This window comes from Lytechinus variegatus, chromosome 16, assembly GCF_018143015.1.
Source record: "Lytechinus variegatus isolate NC3 chromosome 16, Lvar_3.0, whole genome shotgun sequence".
NCBI classification, from domain to species: domain Eukaryota; kingdom Metazoa; phylum Echinodermata; class Echinoidea; order Temnopleuroida; family Toxopneustidae; genus Lytechinus; species Lytechinus variegatus.
Genome location: NC_054755.1, coordinates 22,298,777 through 22,320,311, shown reverse-complemented (window position 1 = coordinate 22,320,311; position 21,535 = coordinate 22,298,777). Strand labels below are relative to the sequence as shown.

Genomic DNA, 21,535 nt, shown 5'->3' with positions numbered 1-21,535 from the left:
TATACTACAGACATACCTTATATCTTTAATTTTCATACTTTATATGAAAATGTCAATAGAAGAAAAATAAAGGTTTACTCGAATTGACGTATGGCAAAGTTTACCTTTACATTAACGATTTCCTTAATTTTAAAGGGGGCCTTCGATCTACAAGCTCTGCTAGTTTTATACCGATTGATTGACACTATCTTTTTTATTCATCATAAAAAACAAGTTACTTTCAAAGTTAACATACATTACATCGAAAATCGTGAAGTAATGAAATGTTGATTAAAATCTAAAGATTTTCTTTTGAAAATAGTGATTATGAATGGATGAGGGGGCAACTAGAAAAGCAAAGCCTTGTTTAAGTTGTCACCTTGACAAAACTAGGAAATAAAAACGTGAACTCGTAAATATTGGGGCATATAATATGATGTAAGCACTGTGAAATAGTAGATTGAGCTATCATTATGAATACGCAAAAGACTGAAATAAGAAAATAAATTAATTGAATTGAATCTTAAGTTTACTTTCTTGTGCTAAAATAATAATAAATCCCCACCAGGTATACTTAGCCAAAGTAGCAACTGAGAACAAGATCCAGACGGGCATGATTTTACGAACAGTTTTATGAAAGACCACCCAGATGATATAACATTCGTTTACAAGATTATTATTACATGTCTCGAAGGGTTTATCATGCTTATCATCTATTTATTCCTACGAGTGTCCTTCGTCAGCTGATGAGGCTCAGATGGTGTGCTCACCGGGTTGCCAGCCTAATGGCTCGGAGGCGTAGAATGCGATCGATGGCAAACATCCCCGCTCATTTCGCGCTTTTCACGCTTAATTTAAAAAAGGACATAAGTGCCCTCTTATCCTTAGGCTAATCAGTAACATCATATAAAATAGTTCTTAAAAAAGGCAAGGATTTTGCGAATATATTTGAAAAAATAAAAAGTCTGCTATTCTCACGCTATCGTCGTAGATACAGATGCAGATAAAGACAAAGTAAGTTCTGAAATTGACTTAAAGCAAGTCCATCCCAATGAAGGAATCGAAGACAAGTACATCACTTAAAATCTCATCAAATCGAATGAAAAATAAGAATGTCCTGACGCTTTTTTTCATAGTTTCGCTTATTTTCGAATTCACATTTTGTTTTTAATCTGTACGTCCAGGGGTCTGTTGCAGAAAGAGTTGCGTTTAAACGCAAGTCAAAAAATCAATCACAAGTCCCAAATGCGCGCTGTTGATTGGTTGAAAATCAAGTTGCGCATGATTTTTAGAGTTGCGATTGATTGCAACTCTTTCTGCAACGGGCCCCTGGGGTGTTTCATTAAAATGTGTCATCTGGGCCCCGTCTTACAAAGAGTTGCGATTGATCCAATCAATCGCAACTATGGAAAGCCAGCAAAGTCAACAATTTAAATGCATGTTTGTTCAAAATATTTTCCAGATATGAATGTATATCCATAAATTCATTGATTTCTTGACAATGTGGTGTGTTCTCCTTTGTTTACAAAGGACATTTTGCAAATTTCATGTATAAAATAGATGGATTTCCATATAGTTACAATTGATTGGATCAATCGTAACTCTTTGTAAGACGGGGCCAAGATGCTTATTATTTGCTTTTTATTTAGGGTAGCGAGAATCTGACATCGTTCCTTTAGTTATGATTGGCCGAGAGCCACAGGTGTCTGACTGTTACCATGGACACTGTCGCATGAAACAGATTTTGTGGAATAAAACGTCCGACAAGTCCTTTCAATGGTCTGTAATTATATCAAAACGAGGAAGTCGACAAGGGTGATTCAATGATGTTACAAACTCGCTAAATCTCTTGTAAAAGTTGCATGCATTATATATCAATGTCAATTCGGCTTATCACATGTTATTTTTTACAGATTACTTGGTGATGAAAGGAGACCTACACCGAAACAATCTTGATTTTACATGCAGATAATACCTTGAAACACTTTATTCTAGATGATAGTTTTGCTGGCTTTCCATAGTTGCAATTGATAGTATCAAAGACAAATCCTTGTGAGAACTGGTCCAGGCATGATATAGGCCTATACAGGTCTATGCACTAATCATGATTTAATATTATATTACAACCATAATTAAAAACCAAGGTGAAGAAAGAATGTTATAGCCTACATGTCATTGGCATGAGCGGCATGTCACAGCACAAGATAGGCCTACATACATTTATTTTAAAAAGAGATAATTATCTCGTCTCGCGAATTTCGAGATTTTCGGACCTATTTTGGGTAGCGAGAATCAATATCTCAATCCATGGCGTATTAAAAATCTCATCAATCAGTGTTACTTACCAGCTGCCAAACAAGAGAATTATTCCCGCTCAGCGTATGAATTGATGACGTAGTCACGGAACTTGCACCTGCGCACCAGTAATATTGAAAAAGCCACGCCTCGTTCACCGTCCACACGTTCGTAGACACATTATTTTCAAGGGCGGACCTGCAATACAGAAATTTTGATTGATTCATTGGTTTGAATTTAATCAATTTATTCAATATATTGAATCAATCAACCAAACAAAACACGGTTATTGATATTGGCGTTTGTTATTGTTACGTTATTGAATGATTATTAATATGTTTGGAGTAGAATGAGGACTGATAGCTTTTCATGGTTACAATAAATCGAATAGAGCACGATCTTGGGTAAAACTTATTGGAAAAGTGTGATAATTTCGATTGCAAATAAACATACGGATTATGGTTATGTATGAGGGCGTGATGTAAGATCATCCATTCGTGTGATGTCGTTATTTAGAAAAAAAAAAACAATTCTCGGCAAAAATAAAATTTCCCGAGTCATCACAGACCAGCCACCCCCCCTCCTCTTGACCACTTATATCTCAAATAACCCGGGTTTGTATTCCTTGAGCTCTCTACAAAATTATGAAGGTCTACTGTTATATATTTTATATGAGATGCAAGTCGTAAGAATAATTTCAAGCTATTCTGCTGTACGACAATTAATCAAGTTTAATCCTCTTCAAAGACATTCGACAAGTAAACTTTCAAGCGATTTGAACTCCACAAATCATGATCAACTTCAATAATTACATCATGGACCTATGATTACACACTGTTAAAAAACCCTGATTTTACAGAAAAAATAAGATTTTGCAGAAAGCAATAACAGAATCATTCTGTAAATTCATAAAACAGGGTATTGTCTGCATTTTAACAGAACAGGTCTGTGGAAAAGGGGAAAAAGGGTGTTTTATTAAAGGAAATTTGTAAGGTTCCATAAACCAAATATCAATTTCCTGTAAGATTACGCAATCTGGTAAGATAACAGGTATTCTCGAGACTCTGCTGCAGGAAATTTTTTTATTTTAAGGATACATTTTCTAACAGTGCATGGACATTGCTATTTATATAGTTATGTCTGTTTTGATGAATTGATTGGGATAAACTAACGTTCATGTCCTCTACAATGCCGTACCCACTAGTCATTTCCCAGACAACAAATATTCTTTCCAGTTGATATTTCATTACAATATTCCACAATGACATGTATGGCACGCATACACAGCAAAAACTGTGGTGTTAACCGGTGTACATATAGGACCACACCAGTTATTTTACACCGGTGTTAAATTGGTGGTGTTAGTTTTACACCTATAGGTGTTATTACAACCCCTTTGGTTGTTACATTTAAACTCTTTGGTCATATTTTTAATCTTTAGGGTGTAATTCTAACACCTCAGGGTGTGGTCCTCTATTATCACCAATTGGTGTCAGTTTTAACACCACAGGTTTAGCAGTGTATAGGGAATCAATTAAATATATATTTCACTTAAAAAATATATGTTTCTCTTCCACTAAACCATTTCACTTAAAGAAATTTATATTTCGCTTTTCAAAAAGAATATATTTCACTTTTCTAAAAGATATATTTCACTTTTCAAAAAAAATTCTTTCACTTTTCAAAAAAAATATGTTTCACTTTTCAAAAAAATAATATTTTTTTCGACGAAGAATCATTTCACTTGATACATTTCAATTTTGAGAGAAAACAAATCCTTTCACTTTTGTTGGATAACACATGCGGCTGCCGTATTAGACCGTATACGTAAAATTCATTCCTCACGTAAAAATCCATCCCCTCGCTACGAAAAACATTTCACTCATGTTGCAAATTCATTTTACTTAATTGCAAAAAAATACGTTCCTCTTTTTTCTCGGCCTGTAGGCGGCGCGCACCATTGTTGGCGGGACGAGGAAAGATACATAATATATCTATCTATCTCTCTGCCCAATATACATCTATCTGTTTAAATATGTCTATCCTTCTATCTATCTATCTATCTATCTTTCTTTCTATCTTTCGATCTATTTATCTATTTATCTATCTATATATATATCTATCTATCTACACATCCCTATCTATCTATCTATCTACCTACCTATATATCTATCCTTCTATCTATCCTTCTATCTATCATGTCTATCCTTCTATCTATCTATCTATCTATCTCTTGTCGCTCCAATCAAAACCGAATTGTACCGCCCGTGGCGTTCTGTAATACAATTATTTCAATGGTGATAACTCGATCGACTATATTAAAAATGATGACTTTCTAATATACCTTCCAAAATAATTCTATACATAAATGTTGTGCATTATCATTATTAAAGATATTATCATCATTTGACAAAGAAGAACTACAACATATCCGAAAGAGAAGTGGCATTATGGCATAATTTGCTGTGAAGTAGAAGTCATTAAGTGGCCAATTCGAAATTCACGCATGTTTTGTTGCAGATCGTGCATGGAATAAAAAAAATGGAAAAGAAAACAAAAAAGAAACCCCGTGAATGGCTTTCTTTTTTCTTCTTCAAATCAACAAATGATGGGAGAGTAAGAGAGATAAGATACAGGGTTAGAATCACGTAACGTTTTCTCGGTAACCATGGTGACATAATGATTGTGTACGCTTTGGGGTTTCTTTTATCAAATCGGTTTTTATGACATTCCAATAACGGAATTACGTTAGTCTTTTAATTGTATATCCTTGTACATGATTAATGTGGATAAGTGGAGTTGTACATTTTAAGATGCAACCAAGAAAAGTGACATTCTGTGAGAAGAAAGTAAAGGTAAACATTTGAAACAGAAAAGTAGATAGACAATGAGAGAGAGAGAGGGGGGATGGGTCATAAGCAGGGGCGGATCCAGGAGATAGACAATGAGAGAGAGAGAGAGAGAGGGGGGGGATGGGTCATAAGCAGGGGCGGATCCAGGATTTTTCACCTAACATTGAAAATCACTTCGTCCACGGAAAATTTGACAAGCCAAAAAAAGGGGGGTTTCACCTAAAATTGAAGGTAATATCGTCCGCAGAAAGTGTGACAAGCAAAAACAATTAAAAACAATAAATTAAAGAAAATAAAAAAGGGCCTCACTTTCAAAAGGAGGGGGGCCCACTTGAGTAAAAACGAGATATCTACATTACAAATTTTGATTATGGCTCAAAGGAGGGGGGCATGGGCCGGCTGTGCTCCCTCCCCCTGGATCCGTCTCTGGTTATGAGCATAAGAGAGAGAGAGAGAGAGAGAGGAGGGGAGGAAAGCGGGTGAGAGATAGGCAAAAGAGAAAGAGAAAACAAGGAATAAAGGGGGATAAATGATATTTAGAGTAGAGCTGTGGCGTACAGAAGGGGAGCCTTGGGGCGCTTGCCCCTTCCGAACAAAATCATAATAAAAAAAAGAGAAAAGGAAATAAGGGTGAAATACATCATTTTCTGAACATAGTGTCAAAATCAATCACAAAGTTTGAAATTTGTAATAAAAATGTCCAATTTTATCTCCGCTCGCTTTATTTCCAACGTTTTTTTTTATATAAATAATACCCAATACGCCATAATTCCCCCTTATTTGGGGGCGAATTACGCCACTGGGGGAGAGAAGGGGGTAAAGAAAAGGGTAATAGAAACTTATGACAAAAAAGGAAAAACATGATGATTCTGAACACACTAATGAATATCCTTACCTTACTGATTCAAATGCGATGTCATTGTATACATTCTGAATGGTCCGGTTATCATAGAGTTGGATGAAAAATACGTAGTGAGGGCCATCGGGTGATTCCCAGTATGTCTGTAGGATAACAATTAAAAATTAAGTAAATTGCGGAGCGTTGTGGCCCAGTGGATTAGTCTTCTGACTTTGAAACGGAGGGTCGTGGGTTCGAATCCCAGCCACGGCGTAATTTCCTTCAGCAAGAAACTAATCCACATTGTGCTGCACTCAACCCAGGTAAGGTGAATGGGTACCCGGCGAGATTAATTCCTTGAATGCATGAGCGCTGAAAGGCAGCTCGAGCTAAAGCCGGGGTAATAACAATAATAACATCGCGCCTCTGAATAGAATATTTGTAGATAGACGGCGCTATATAAATCAGCCTATTATTATTATTATTATCATTATTATTAAATAGATGGTTCTGATTATTACCTGTGGTCCAGTAATAATTAGGATGATAAAAAATATATATATAATGAATAATCAAAATATACATTAGAAAACATTGCGAAAGTGTGGAGTAAGATAATGATTATGATCATTACCAGTGGGGCATTGAGCCAGAAGATTTGAGGGGCACAAATTCAAATGGCACATGTGGGGAAACTGGGTCCTATTTGAAAATAACATTTTTATTACATATATACGTTACGACAAAATTTTGACTAAATCATAATATTTCAATCCTTTTTCCTTTGATCCTTCTTTGCTTTTTTCTTTGTCGTGAATTTCTCTTTTTTTTTTGGGGGGGGGGGAGGGGATCGGCCAAGCCCCTTCCCCATCAGTACACCAGGGACCTTTTGTACAAAGAGTTACGATCGATCCGATCAATCGTAACTCTATGGAAATCCATCAGTGTCCTAATTTTTTTCTACGAAAAATTTGCACAATGTCCTTTTTATGCAAAGAGAAGCGCAGTGAATTTTCAAGAAAACAATGGATGCATGAATATACATCTCAGCTAGAAAATATTTTGAACAAACATGTATAATAGATGTTGACTTTGCTGGCCGTCCATAGTTGCGATTGATCGGATCAATCGTGACTCTTTGTACAACAGGGCCTAGTAATCATCACAAGATGATGAATAATATACATGTATACCAACAATTGATTTCCAAAGTTCTTAGACCGAAAGGGGGAAAGAACGACAGAAAGAAACAACGAAATGAGGAGGAACAAAGGGAGAAAATACTCAAAGGAGGGAAAAATGATAAGATATGATAAAATCTAAGTAATTTGGTTCGGTTTTGACTATTTGCGACAACAACCTGTACAATCAGTATTATCATAATTGCGAAGTGTGTAAAAGATTTAGGGGAAAAACATTAATTATAATGGAGTTCACTTATTGATGAATGAATCAAACAATGTCTTAAATTGGGGGTCAATTAGATTTTCGATTCGCAAACAACATTTTGGTCTTGTCTCCGTGCATTGTGCACAATGTCAATCGGAAATGAAAACATTGTATGACAATTCAGCTACATGCGTTGCGAACTTATATAATATGAAACATTGATCTAGAGGGCAATTTCGTCCTTTTTGGGGTAAATTAGATTTTCGAATCGTAAACAACATTATGGTCTTGTCTCCGGGCATTGTGCACAATGTCAATCGGAAATGAAAACATTTAAATGACAATTTAACTAACTGATTATTTCATTGCGATCTTATTTATATAATGAAACATGACACTAGAAAGAAATTTAGCAAACTGCATGCCGATACATTTATATTGCATAATATCCTGATTAATTATTTATTTACTTTCAACTTAAAGAAAATTGCCGGACATTGGTACCTCCTCACAATGCCCGATTAATTTGATAGTTAAGCCTTTTTATTGCTAATCAAATTTCCCGGTCAAACCCCTCCTTGAAAAAAAAGCTAGATTCGCACTTGCCTCATAATATAAAAGGACGTGTACATACATTCAATCTTGATTTTTTGAATCAAGGTTCAGAATCAAAATTTAAAAATCACAAAACCGTATATTGCTTGAACAATAATGGTACCTGTCATGCACTTGTTGGGGTCTTTATATACGGATTTGATACATTCAAAATTGTATATATATAAAATTATGTAAGTATACAAGGCTTTGATAAGAATTGGGTGAAATTGAATAAAATTAGTGAAATTAACAGGTCGAAAACACACTCTATATTCCAAGGATTCAAAATAATTCCAAAGAGGTTGTTAATTGTGACAAGCCGATTGTTGAACTTAATTTGAATCATGGAAGTACTTATTTCTAAATCTGAAAAGATTTGAATTTAAAATTGTTAGAAACTTTATCTTGACAAGTCGACACGATATCCTTATTATTTAATGTTGACAGGTGACAAAATGTATCTCGTCAAATTGACTTATAAAAAGACATATGCCGACATGGCGAGATACATTATCTTCAAAGTCGACGTATGAAAAATTATTTCTACATAGCGAGATACATTATCTTGCCAAGTCCACTTATAAAAAAGTTATTGTCGACATAACAAGAAATATTAGTCGATTAAGATATATTAATTCCTAATGACGACATCAAGCTTTTTGTAAGTCGACTTGGCAAGACATCTACCTCACCGTATAAACAAAAAACTGCCATAAGTCAATTTCGACTTCCCGAGAAGACGTATCTCGCCACGTCGATATAAGGCAAGATAATGTATTTCACCTTGTCGACATAATAAGAATATTTTGTCGACATGGTAAGAGGAAATATCTCGCCACATCATCAATTAGATGGCACTTATTCCTTAGACCTTCCGTAGATTTAGAATGGAAAAAAAGTATCTTACGAATTCACTTGGATCAAGCCCGATCTCCGTTGTTATGACATCGATCGTTGTGTTGAGCCAGGACGTTGCGTACGGATGCTCGCTAGGGGGCGGTCGTAGATCGAAGAGGAGAGATTTCTTGCGGGCGAGAACGAGCTCAAACATTTCAACCATTGTTAGGATACCTTGCTGGCTGAATTCTTCCTTCTCCTCGTCAGATATGAACCATGCCGTCAAGAAAGGTTTTTTCTATTGATAAAAAGAAAACAAAATTGGATAAACAAAAATATTTCTAACTTTAAACACGCATTGATGAAATAATTCAGAGATATTATATTTTGCCTTTCAAGATTCAGAAAAAAATTGTTATTCAAAAGTCAAAAGACGCAGTTTTTTGAAGCGATAACAAAGTTTGTCCTTAAAGAATTAAAACAAGGTTTGTCCTACTTTATATTCTTTTTCTCATTCTCCTTTGTCTTTTCCATTTCTCTCTCCTTCTTCTGATTATTCTCTGTTTTTTCTGAAATTAGAACTAAAAAAATAACAGATTTTGAAATAAAAGTAAAAGAAATTTTCTTTTATATTTTCAAGATCTGTTATTTCAAAGATGTTTACCCTAGCAAACCATGATCCCGCGTCTAGCTCCCTTAGTTCATCCATGGTAAACATGTCTGCGGGCTGGCGGTAGTTCTCGGGGAAAGTATCGATGGCATTTGTGGTTCGAGTAAGGATCTCGTCGTGGAAAACATATGGGACACCATCAAAACTGTTAATAATAAAAGGAAAGAAAACTGTAACGCCTATAACCCGAGAAACATCGTGATGTGAGATGAGTATTTAAATCAAAACAAGTAAGAGGTTAATTGACATTAATGATGTATCCAAATATACATCAGTCATTAAAGAATGAATAACAAGTTGCATAAATATGGTCAACAAACACCTATGAATTTTAGAAAATGGAAAAAATATATAAAGTAGTTGTGTAAACGAATAACAAAGCTTTGCTCCACGAATGCATAAACATGAATGAGCTATCAAAACACTTGATATTAAGAAACGGGGCAACTGTAATTCATTTTAAGGAGAGATTTTGTTTCTGTGAAAATAACATTTTGATTCGGTGTAATACGAAATGAGGTTCGTAATTCCGAAGGTTCGTTAATCCGAAAACGAAATAAGGTTCGTTAGTCCGAAAACTCTATCAATGAATAGTAAGGTGCTGGCATCATCAGCTGATATAATACTGCAGATTTCAACGTCACGATGTTTGATCATATTTCCTTTAAATATCTGTCAGAACGATTTTTAATTTTCTTGCATGCCAAAGTTATTACAAAATTGACCGATAATATTCACAAATTATCAGTTTTGGGGCTCGATCGCTTTAATCGCTCGAAAATATCCAACATATTGTACCGTATTCAAAACACAACCCGTTAAAATATTTTCTTCATTACACACCATGCACTGCCCCTTCCAATATCTCGTTACCACACCCCTCGCTTATGACAAATTTATAGGAAAATCAGTCAATTCGGCGATTGTTGACATCGCTCTCATTTTTCTCGTTGGTTATTTTGTAAAAATCAAATATTTCAAGCTTTTATTTTGTTTCCTTTCATTTTGATTATCTGCACACCCATGAACGCCACCCCGGCGATAGGCCACTTGAGGAATACGATGAAAATAATCATTATAATACCACGATGATAATGATAATAATAATCGTTTCCCTCTTTAACATTGATGTCACGTTGCTATTATTTTGTAATGGTCTTAACCCTTTGATTTAATAGTTATAGACATACATTTATAACTGATTGTCATTGTTTCACTCGATTTCTATAATACTATAATTAATTCATTGCTATCATTTCATTGTTTTTATCAGTGAATAAATTATACAATTAGTAGCTTTATAATTATTAATTGTTCCCTTTTGATTACTTAAATATTTCAGTTTGATTCATATTATAATCTAAATTATGAAAATACTTACCATGATTTTCTTATTTACGAGATAACTGGATATACCCATTTGATTTGCTAGTTCATTACGATGAACCTGCGTGCCGAATATAGAGTACACAATTTTTCCTGCGCGCGCGCTGCATCTCCCTACCAACGCACTATCCCAAGATCGTCGCGCAATTTGGCGTCCATTTCCTCTCATGAGCCTGCGGGCAAGACATGTTGTCACACAAGGCGAGGGGTAGGAGGGAGGGTTCAAATGGGTATATCCAGTTATCTCGTAAATAAGAAAATCATGGTATTTTCATAATTTACATCAATAACTGGGATATACCCATTTGATTTGCTAGACCAACACGGATTCAACGTGAAGGGAGGCATGTCTAGACTAAGAAGTGCGTTAAAATAGGGAGATGAAGACACAAAGGCCGTTGCCTTACGGACAGGGGAGGCGATAAAGCCTCATGTGAAGAAGTCCTTAAGAGCAAGGAGTGAAGGAAAGAGGGGCGTCAATAGACGGACCTCGAGAAGTCGTGAACGACGATTCCAAGAAAGAGCCCAAGAAGAATGATACTAAGTATCATGGGCCCTCGGCCTAGTGTCAGGAGAACAACATCACCAGCTGACTAGAGCGTAAAATTCGGAATTTGTTGAAATTTTCAACAAGAATCGTGATCGGAAAACTGTAGCTTTAAGGCTCAGTAAGTGATCCATCGAACAATCTGAGAAGGCGAGAGATCTCAGAAGCCTCCGCGTGGGAGAAAGCGCCCAGAATTCGATATCCGTCTCAAATGCGTGAGGGCAGAACATCTGCAGAATTCTGATAGAGAGCTGTGGCAGAAAGTTACTAGCGGTCCGAAGGGGACTAGGAACGACGGAGAGTAGGGATTTAAGAAAACCACTCGTAAGGCAGTCAAGGGTCGAGAAAGCGACTGAGTGCCATCCTTTTAATAAGAAATACCGCGGACCTGCTGCCTATGTAGAATAAAGCAGTCTGGTTAAAATAGCTCAACCGGGCGTGTCAGAGAAACAGCGCGGTACACATCACGACAAAAGTGTGATAGACCGAGTGATCGAGAGAGAACTCAGGATCCCCTTTCTCCCGTACTGATCGAAGCACCCATCTGAGGGTGCAGTGCCCGCGGTGGAAGAGGTGGCTTGGCTCAAGCCACCATTGCCGAGAGAGCCCGTGAGGCTAGGCTGCGATGGATGACCGCCGGGCGGGGGAATCCCTAGCAGCAGCAAGTGTACGCCAGAGGGAGCTGGCGAAAAGTCTCTGTCATGATCATACGTGAAGGCGACAATCAAGAGATGTTCTAACGAACAGACATCGCCAGATATGATACCTCAACAGTACGTTCCCAACGGAATCGAATGAGGTAGCAACGGCCCTGTCCTATCAAGTTAGGGACGGAAACTGGCTAAGAGTGTCGATGTCCTCGCTTGAAGAAACAAGCGAAGGAGGGAGACTTGAGGAAAATAAACACAAAAATTTCCATCAGTCTGCGGTGAGAACCAGTTGTTTATGAAAACAGCCACAAGGCCTGGTCTCTCAGGTGATCGTAAGAGCAAGCACCGCCGGCGCCGGTTGCGGCAGCGTGGAACAGTCCGATATCGGAGAATAAGGAGTTCCAAAAAGCTGCGGGGGGCGGCAAAAATGACGCCCTAAGCAGTGGGGGATGAGCATCTAAGTTTCTAAAAGAAGAACTCCAGTGAAGTAAATCACTTACATGGAGAGACTCATCCGCAGTCGGCCCGAGAAAAAGCGGGTCGTAGTGATTGTGGTTAGGTAGGCATAAGCATACATGCATCCACGGTTACATCATCCTCGGTCGTGCGGTGACCATGGCCACATGCATTGCATGGAGGGAGGATGAAAGCAGCATGCGAGGTGACTCGAGTGTGCCGAGTGAAAAAGCTTCTAAATAAGAAGACGATTCGACAAATGGGCACGGTAAGACATCCACCGTAGACCACTCCACACAAGGAGGAAACGGCGGAGACGCCCGCAAGCTTGACCCACATAGAGGGCAGTCTATAAGATAGACTGTTAGAGCTCGACCGATGGTCTGAAGGCGTACTGTTTGGTGTAAACTCGCCGACCCGGTACGGTGGGTGTGCCCAGAAAATAGGCATAGAATGCCGACAGAGAAGTCTGGGGCTTTAAACAAGCTTGAACGCACGTACATAGCCAATAATCTCATGAGATGTACGGCGGTTTCTTTCCTCCGAGATGATGCTTACCCGACCGGGAAGGACTCGGGGAACAGCTGTGAATGTCAACAGGAGGGATATCTAGCATATGAAAAGCTGATTCCCTCCAGGTATTCGGTGCGGGTGCTTTCGGCGGTGTCCGGCTGGACGACCGGTGATGGCAGCTCGGGCAGGGCTCGAACGAGCCGCCCGAATACGAGACAATAGGTTAACATAACCATAATGCACCGGGTGGTGAAGGCGTAGCGATTACTAAGCACAGGAGAACTTTAAATCGCCGTGACATTCAGATCCGATATACATACTCATAAGTTCGGAGAGCTATGAGGTAGTGAGACATACCGCTGAGCGGTGATGGTGCTCATATCGGAGTCGCCCTCTCTTCAGCGGCGATCGCTGGAGGACGGGTGTCTGTACTAGCCCTGACTCTGGCCTTGCAAGGGTAGGAGCTAAGTAAGACAGGGCACCCTTACTTTCGAATAGAAAGTGAGGTTCAGGCCAGAAACCGACGGTCCCGTCGCCTGGGCGGGCGGACCGCGGACGTGATAGGTTGCCCCCTCAAAGCAGCCAAACATTCTCACGAGAGAAGTGCGGCATGCGGTATGTAAGAGATTCTTACCTCCAATCTACGGGCCCGCTTAGGGGGTAGAATGGAGAGAGTTACCGCTGAAGGAGTCGTCGCCGTACGTGGGCTTGACGTAGAGGGCGAATTCGGGAGTAACTGCATAAAAAGGGGAATACCCATGCAGGTAACTCGCCGATGGCTCCCCGGAGTGCGGGTTGGCGAGAGAAGTCTCAATCCGCTCAATACCCGACGCCAGCAATAAGACCGCGGCGGTCTTATAATGACGGAGAACACGAGGATAAGAACCCGTAATGCTCGGGGACGCATAGATGCAGCCTGAACGGATGCAAAGTCCAGCCGTCGGTCACCGAGAGCTTGCCGACATATTGATGCTTGAAAGCCGTATGTCGGAAGCACCTGCATAGAAACGGGGGTCACCGTGTAGGTGAACAGCGTTTCAATAAATGCCCGGTGTGAGAGGACAGGTGATTGCTTGAGCCGCACAGTGCTTAGCAAGGCGGCTGAAGCTGATATGAAGCGTGGGTGAATTACCCGCACTGCTCATGGGAGTATGTGCGACGCCTGACCCACAAATATCGGGAGTCTGGTGACATAATGGAGGGCGATGCCCGTATGTCGATAACACCTGTGTATTAGCGGGGATTTCCCTTGCAGGTGCGTGAGCCGGCGAATCATGAAATCGCCGGTGACTCTCCGAGGTGCAAGATGGCGAATGTCTGCTTAACCTGCCCGGTGCTCGACACGGCGGTTTTAGCTGACAGGGAGCATGAGGATAAAGATCCGTGATGCTCGAGGGCGTTCTGTTGTAACATGAAGTTACGACGCATGGCCATCGGCACAAGAATCAGAAAGAAAGGTCTGCCCGCAAAGTGGGATTAGCGACCTAGACTTTCTTCTTGTTATTCCTCTTCTGTGCGGCCCCCGCCGGGGGGCAGAAGAGGGAACAATCATCGGGAGTCTGGCGACATAGTGGCGGGCGACGCCCGTATGTCGATAGCACCTGTGTATTAGCGGGGATTTCCCTTGCAGGTGCGTGGGCCGGCGAATCATATTGCCGGTGACTCTCCGAGGTGCGAGACGGCGACTGTCTGCTTGACCTGCCTGGTGCTCGACACGGCGGTTTTAGCTGACAGAGAGCATTAGGATGAAGATCCGTGGTGCTCGAGGGCGTTCTGTTGTAACATGAAGTTACGACGCCTGGCCGTCGGCACAAGAATCAGAAGGGAAGGTCTACCCGCACAGCGGGGTTAGCGACCTAGAATTTCTTCTTCTTCCTCTTCTATGCGGCCCCCGCCGGGGGGCAGAAGAGGGTATAATGATTGGGAGTCTGGTGACATAATGGCGGGCGACGCCCGTATGTCGATAGCACCTGTGTATTAGCGGGAATTTCCCTTGCAGGTGCGTGAGCCGGCGAAACATGATATTGCCGGTGACTCTCCGAGGTGTGTTGGATGGCCGGTGTCTGCTTGATCCGCTCGGTTGGTAGTACCGTCGGCTGAAGCAGGCAAGCCTGGGGGTAAAAACCCGCAGTGCTGGAGGGCACTCTAGATTAGCTTGAGAAGCTGAGAGGCCTGGCCATCAAAAGAATCAGAGGACAGACCGCCCGACGGGGCGGGGCTTACGTCTGTGGTTCTCCTCTTCTTCTTTTCTTCTTCTTCTTCGGTTGCTCCGGCGCCGGAGCGGAAGAAGGGACAAGAGGCTGGGCTGCGCCTGTCTTCCTCTCCTTAGCTCTCCCACGGGGAGAGCTAGCCGAGCGAGAGGAGGCGTCGGCCGAATCTGACGGCGTCAGATTGAATTGAGAGTCCGACACGGTCGGACTCAGGTGCCTCTTCCGACTAGGGGCTGGTAGCCCTTTGCCGACGCTCCCTAGAGGGGTCTTACACGGCATCGAGCCTAGTCTTTGCCGGGTGGAGAGACCCGTGCTCTCCCCCCGGACTTTAGGTGACCCGATGGCCGGTGGGTCTGACAGCCCTAGAGGAGTCGCCGTTTTCTGTACTAGTGCGACGCTCCCCAATAAGGTTCAGGTTCCGGGACGGAAGCCTTGGCCATCACCGTGCGGGCACGTGGTCGCAAATCCACGGTTCCACCCTTATTAAGCGGGACACGTGAACGCGCGTCCACGGTTCCACCCCTTTGAGAGCCCACGGGGCTCTGACTCTGTTCTCGCTATCTATACTACCTGTGGTGGGGGATAAGACCCCGGTGTCGGGCCCCGAAACAGCAGCCGCCTGAGGCTCTTGAGAAAGAGAGTCCGAAAGGCTCATTATTGCCGTAGGGTGATCTAGTAGTAAGATAGAAAAAAAGAGAAGCAAAGGGGGTAGGGGGGGGAACAAACCCCAACCCAGAAGACAAGGACCTCAAAAAGCGGACTTTTGAGAGTCAAAAACGGATCTCACAAGGATGATACAAGGTAAAATCCCAGAACAAAGGAAACAGTAATAATTGAGAATTATTAAGAGACACTGTCCCTGAAGTCCGTTAGAAAAATTAATTATTTGATTATCACAACAAGAATCTGCTTCCGCCAAAATTCTGAAAAGAAGGAAGGGGGGAAGCATCTAAAAAGAAGAAAACACTAAGTTTTCTTCTTTTTTTTTTGTTGTTGTTTTGTTGTGTCCACCTGTTCAAAAGAAAAAAAATAATAATTTTTCTTGAGGTGAGGATCAGCTAAGGAAAAAAGGGGAGCAAGATTCCTTTTTTTTTTTTTTTTATAAACAAGAAGTTTAAGAAAAAAAAAATTATAAGTCCAGAGACCGGTAGCTGACTTGAAAAGGAAGGGGGGAAAAACAAAGATAGCTTTCCCGAGAAGGAAGGCCGAGTCAAAGGCGACGAACGCTGACAGGAGACGGCTTCCTAAAAAAAAAATCTAAGTATTCTTGTGAAGGAAAGAAAATATTTTTTTTTTTTTTTTTATAATTAATTGAATAATTAATCAATTAATAAACACAAGAACAAAGGATTGATTGAAACAAAAGAACAATCAACTAACTCGAAGCAAGAAACAAAGAACTTGAATCGAGGCAAAGGAGCAAGTCAAGAATTAAAAGAATCAATCAATTAATTAATTAATCAATTAACCAATTAATTCAATTAATAAATACAAGAGCAAAGGATTGATTGAAACAAAAGAACAATCAACTAACTCGAAACAAGAGACAAAGAACTTGAAACGAGGCTGGAATACGACGCTCCTAACGTCCTACAGAACCTATCTGTGGAGAAATAAATCAATTAAATTCACGACGAGTCGTATAAACGAAGAAGTCAGTGAATAAAAAGAATTAAAAGGATTAAAAAGGAGCGAAGACAACGCCCGAGCAGGAAGGCGCGGAGCTATGGGGCGGAGAGGTGAAGACAACCCGCCTGTGAGAAACGTATCTTAAAAAAAAACAAACTCACGAAGAGGGACAAGAAACGTTAAAATAATATCACGGAAGCTCCGCGCGACGTGATAATCCTATAACAATCTTAGATGAGAGAAAATAAGATTGAAATAAGGGAAGAATTGCACAATAAAGTATCCAAACGGAAAACAGAAATGCAATTTTGAGAGTGTACTTAGCTTGCGACTGCACTCGACCGCAGGCGAAAGTAAAAGAGGAAATGGACGCCAAATTGCGCGACGATCTTGGGATAGTGCGTTGGTAGGGAGATGCAGCGCGCGCGCAGGAAAAATTGTGTACTCTATATTCGGCACGCAGGTTCATCGTAATGAACTAGCAAATCAAATGGGTATATCCCAGTTATTGATGTAAATAAAAATATTTGTCTATTTATGCTACCAATCATTGTTATCTTTGACTTAGATTTTGACTTTATTTTCATGTATGATATGATGATTTATGTTCTTCTTTATGTTTTCATCAGGTCATGAAAAACAGTTTTATACCGATCTTTTGTACCTGAATAAATATGTTCAAATAAACAAACAAATAAATAAATAAATAAATAAATACATACATATAAAAATAGACAGATAGATAGATAAATAAATAAATAAAAAATAGATCAATCATTTTACCTTATTCTGACATCTGTTTTTATCCCATATGCATCGTAGTCATCTAAAGCGATCATGAAGGAAATATTTGTGTTTTCAGGGGCAATCTACATTGGAAAAAGAAAAAAGAAAATTCATGCGGTACAAATATAAGTCCCTTTTATGTTGTTGAATTCTTAGATCCAAAGCAGGTTAACTTTGACATTATATTTTGATGTCTTTTTCATAATTACTAAATAAATTTCATAATTGATTACTGGATCATTTCACATTTTAACACCTTTATATCACCACAGGTGTATGATTGTTTATCTTTTTTTTTCAAATCAAATTTGCAAACACGAATTATTTCAACGGATTTGTCATACTTTACAAGTATGAAGGGAAATCAGGCCAGCAAAATAAAATTTCGTTCGTCTGATGTCTTGGTCCAGAATATTAAACAATGCTACACGCGCTGTCGTTAGTGACTAGTTGAAATGTGGAAATATTGAATTATTTAGTTTGGTGTAACAAACGCACATATTTCCACCAATCTCAAAGGAATAAAATTAATGTAATATGCAATTCAAATTTGGAAATGGATAGACATTTTATATAATGACATATGCATTCCTCTTCTGTGCATTAATCAAAGGGGCTTCGGTTGTCACCATGCTGCTACATAATGGCAAAACGTGATTGGGCGACATGAATCATGACATCACTGCTGGGTTAGCCAATCAGAAGACACCCCTTGAAACTCACACAAAATTACACACAACTGTAATTCACACGAAACCAAAGAGATGTACTAATATATCTCTATGCATGCACGAAACCTACCTCTTCCGCGCCTCTGTGAGCAAAGAGGAGTGGCTTGGGCGGATTGTCTTCATGATGTTGCGTCATAATGCAAGGTGATTCGATGAAAATCGGCGTAATGTATAGACCAATCAGGACCAAGAAATACCAGAATGAGGCGTCACGAAACGGAATTCCGGCTGAAAGAAAACACAAAATAATGATAATGATATTTAAGATTTATTCATTTCCGTTTACAAAGCACAACACAATCAAAGTAACAAGACATAGTCAAATTTTAAGTACAATATCAATCGGAATAATGCATAAGAATTAGAACGTATAAACAATGAGAACAAATGCGAACTAAAGTAACTTTGACTAATAACATAAAACAGAACGGAGGGGCTTGCCAAGAAAAGCAAAGCTTGTATGGGAGGCAAGCCCTTGTAACTTAGTTTCAATACGTATAAACAACATTACAAAACTAGATTAGATAGATGCCGTACTAGAGTACGGCATATTCATTCGTTACAAAATGAAACGTGTTTCTTTTATGAAAATATTTTTATTAAAATGTGAATTTTACCATCCTTATCTTGACTACATTTTCTCGTAATGAGCATCTTAAATCCTATCACTGGCGTATAGAGGAGGGGATAGGGGCTTTGGGGACATTGCCCCCCCCCATTACGTCACTATAATCATTAACAAATATACTAGAATGACAATTTTTGCTTGACCAATGGAATCGCACAATTTCAGTAGTTTGTAATAGTAGCTTAAACTTGAGACTGATACGAAAGTTTCATTCCTTTATAGATACTGTGATTTTTATGATTTATTTCAATGAAATTTTAATATAAAAAAGGGTTTGTGGAACAAGGGGTATACCAACCTCTTCTCTGCAGCGTGCTTAGACTTCCGGCAACAAACCAACTCATGATGGTCAGAAAGGCAACGGCTACCAACTGAAGGAAAGGTCCGATGTACTGGATAATGTAATGTAAAGAAAAACAATAATGAAAGAAACGACATTTTATATGCCAAACATTGTTACATTGTCATCCTTCTTTAGTGACGCCATAATCATTTTGATGTGCGGGGGGAGTGCGGTAGACGACATAACCCTCCAGTTGGTGTTTCATAAAGCTCGTAAAGTTATGCAAGACTTTACGGGTGCCACACTATCCATATGTAGTTGACTTAGTACCTATAAGATCATGTTCCAGTCGTGCGTTAAGTTGTGTGTAAAGTTGTGCAGCTTTATGAAACACCCACCTGGAAAGAACACAATGTCACAAAGAGTGATCACAGTGTGTTCACATAGTGGACTATGTGAAACTATTATTCACACTGTTAAAATGCTCAAATTCAACAGTGTGAATATATTTTCACACTGTGGAGAAAAGTTGTGCATTAAGTTGTGCAGCTTTATGAAACACCCACCTGGAAAGAACACAATGTCACAAAGAGTGATCACAGTGTGTTCACATAGTGGACTATGTGAAACTATTATTCACACTGTTAAAATGCTCAAATTCAACAGTGTGAATATATTTTCACACTGTGGAGAAAAGTTGTGCGTTAAGTTGTGCAGCTTTATGAAACACCCACCTGGAAAGAACACAATGTCACAAAGAGTGATCACAGTGTGTTCACATAGTGGACTATGTGAAACTATTATTCACACTGTTAAAATGCTCAAATTCAACAGTGTGAATATATTTTCACACTGTGGAGACCTCGACAGTGGGACTGTTCACATCCTGTTCACACGGTCGACTCTGTGAATGTGTGATTCACACTGTTGGAATTATTAAATTTAATAGAACGACCGCCCCCTAGCGAGCATCCGTACGCAATGTCCTTGCTCACCTTGCGTTCCACACTGTGAACACACTGTGGCACACTGACTGTGGAACACACTGTGAAACACTGTGTTCTTTCCCGTAGAAAAACGGTCGCCCCCTGTTGTAATATTACCTATAGGTGTAAAACTAACACCACCAATTTAACACCGGTGTAAAATAACTGGTGTGGTCCTCTATGTACACCGGTTAACACCACAGTTTTTGCTGTGTACCAAAGAATGGTGATACCGGAAAGCCTTGTTATGATGATACTATAAATGCTAAATTTCATATCTTTAGAAATTCAAGTTTGAAAAATTATTAGGGTTAGAACTTTGAAAGCAATCTTTTTATCCAGGGTCCCAAAAGATTGTTTTCGACGAATTCGTAATATGATTTATCGCTGGACAATATCAATGTTAATATGTTTCAGATAATGGGTTCAAAATATTCGGCATACCATACCTCCAGAAGTTCTGGAACAAAATGCCAGAGATGACGTAATCGAATGCTGACAAAGACAAGGAGAGTTATCGTCATCACAAGTGACATCACAACACCGATCTGGATACATTAAAAAGAAATAGACTTTGATAATTATTTTGTTCTGGAAAAGGTATATTATTGTTGTTTGCATCGTTCCCGTTTTGTGCTGTCGATATTGCTATGTTTTTTCTATTCTTGTTTTTCTGCTCGCCTTTTCGTCTTCTTATACTTTATCTTCCTCCTTTTCCTCCTCCTCCTCCTCCTCTCCTTCTTCTTCTTCCTTTTTCCTATTTTCTTCTTCCTTTTCTTGCTCTAATAATCTTTTTATTTCTTTTGAATAAATGAATAGCTGTGTTAATAAAATAATACAAACCTTATGTATCATGTGTAATTGAAGTCTTTCCACCAGCGCCATGTGTAGAAATCCAAATAACTATCAAATGAATAGAGAGAATATGAATTATAAATCATTTATAACACACACAAATCAAATAATGTTCGATAATGATAATGTATCTATTAATATTTATATATCATTAAGAAAGAAGGAGAGATTTTTTTAAGTTGAAGATAACACTTTGATATTGCTAAAGGTGTTCGCATGTCATCGTCGGGGGTATTCGAAAGACCCACATCATCAATGTCGAGAGAGGGCGACCTTTCGCTTTCGTGACGAGAGCCTTCATCAACGCAAACAGTTAAAGTGATGTCAGTTCCCCAGAAAAAAAAAAAACACTTACGGGACTTACGCTGTTTACTGCATGAACCTTACAGTAGTTGTTTAAATGGTCGTTTAAACGGTT

At 39.4% G+C, this 21,535-nt stretch overlaps 1 protein-coding gene across 3 annotated transcripts in view; it reads right to left on the bottom strand.

The window, feature by feature from the left end:
* LOC121429642 (glycerophosphodiester phosphodiesterase domain-containing protein 5-like) overlaps positions 1-21,535 on the bottom strand; it is a 72,401-nt gene that overhangs the window by 13,886 nt on the left and 36,980 nt on the right. For all 3 annotated transcript variants that reach the window (XM_041626785.1, XM_041626784.1, XM_041626783.1), the window contains exons 6-14: positions 21,106-21,165; positions 20,712-20,810; positions 19,292-19,385; positions 18,436-18,593; positions 17,632-17,717; positions 9,452-9,602; positions 8,858-9,085; positions 6,022-6,128; positions 2,325-2,472 (exon numbers count right to left, since the gene is read on the bottom strand). In XM_041626785.1, the coding sequence (XP_041482719.1) occupies positions 2,325-2,472; positions 6,022-6,128; positions 8,858-9,085; positions 9,452-9,602; positions 17,632-17,717; positions 18,436-18,593; positions 19,292-19,385; positions 20,712-20,810; positions 21,106-21,165 (1,131 nt within the window). The remainder of the gene's footprint in view (positions 1-2,324; positions 2,473-6,021; positions 6,129-8,857; positions 9,086-9,451; positions 9,603-17,631; positions 17,718-18,435; positions 18,594-19,291; positions 19,386-20,711; positions 20,811-21,105; positions 21,166-21,535) is intronic.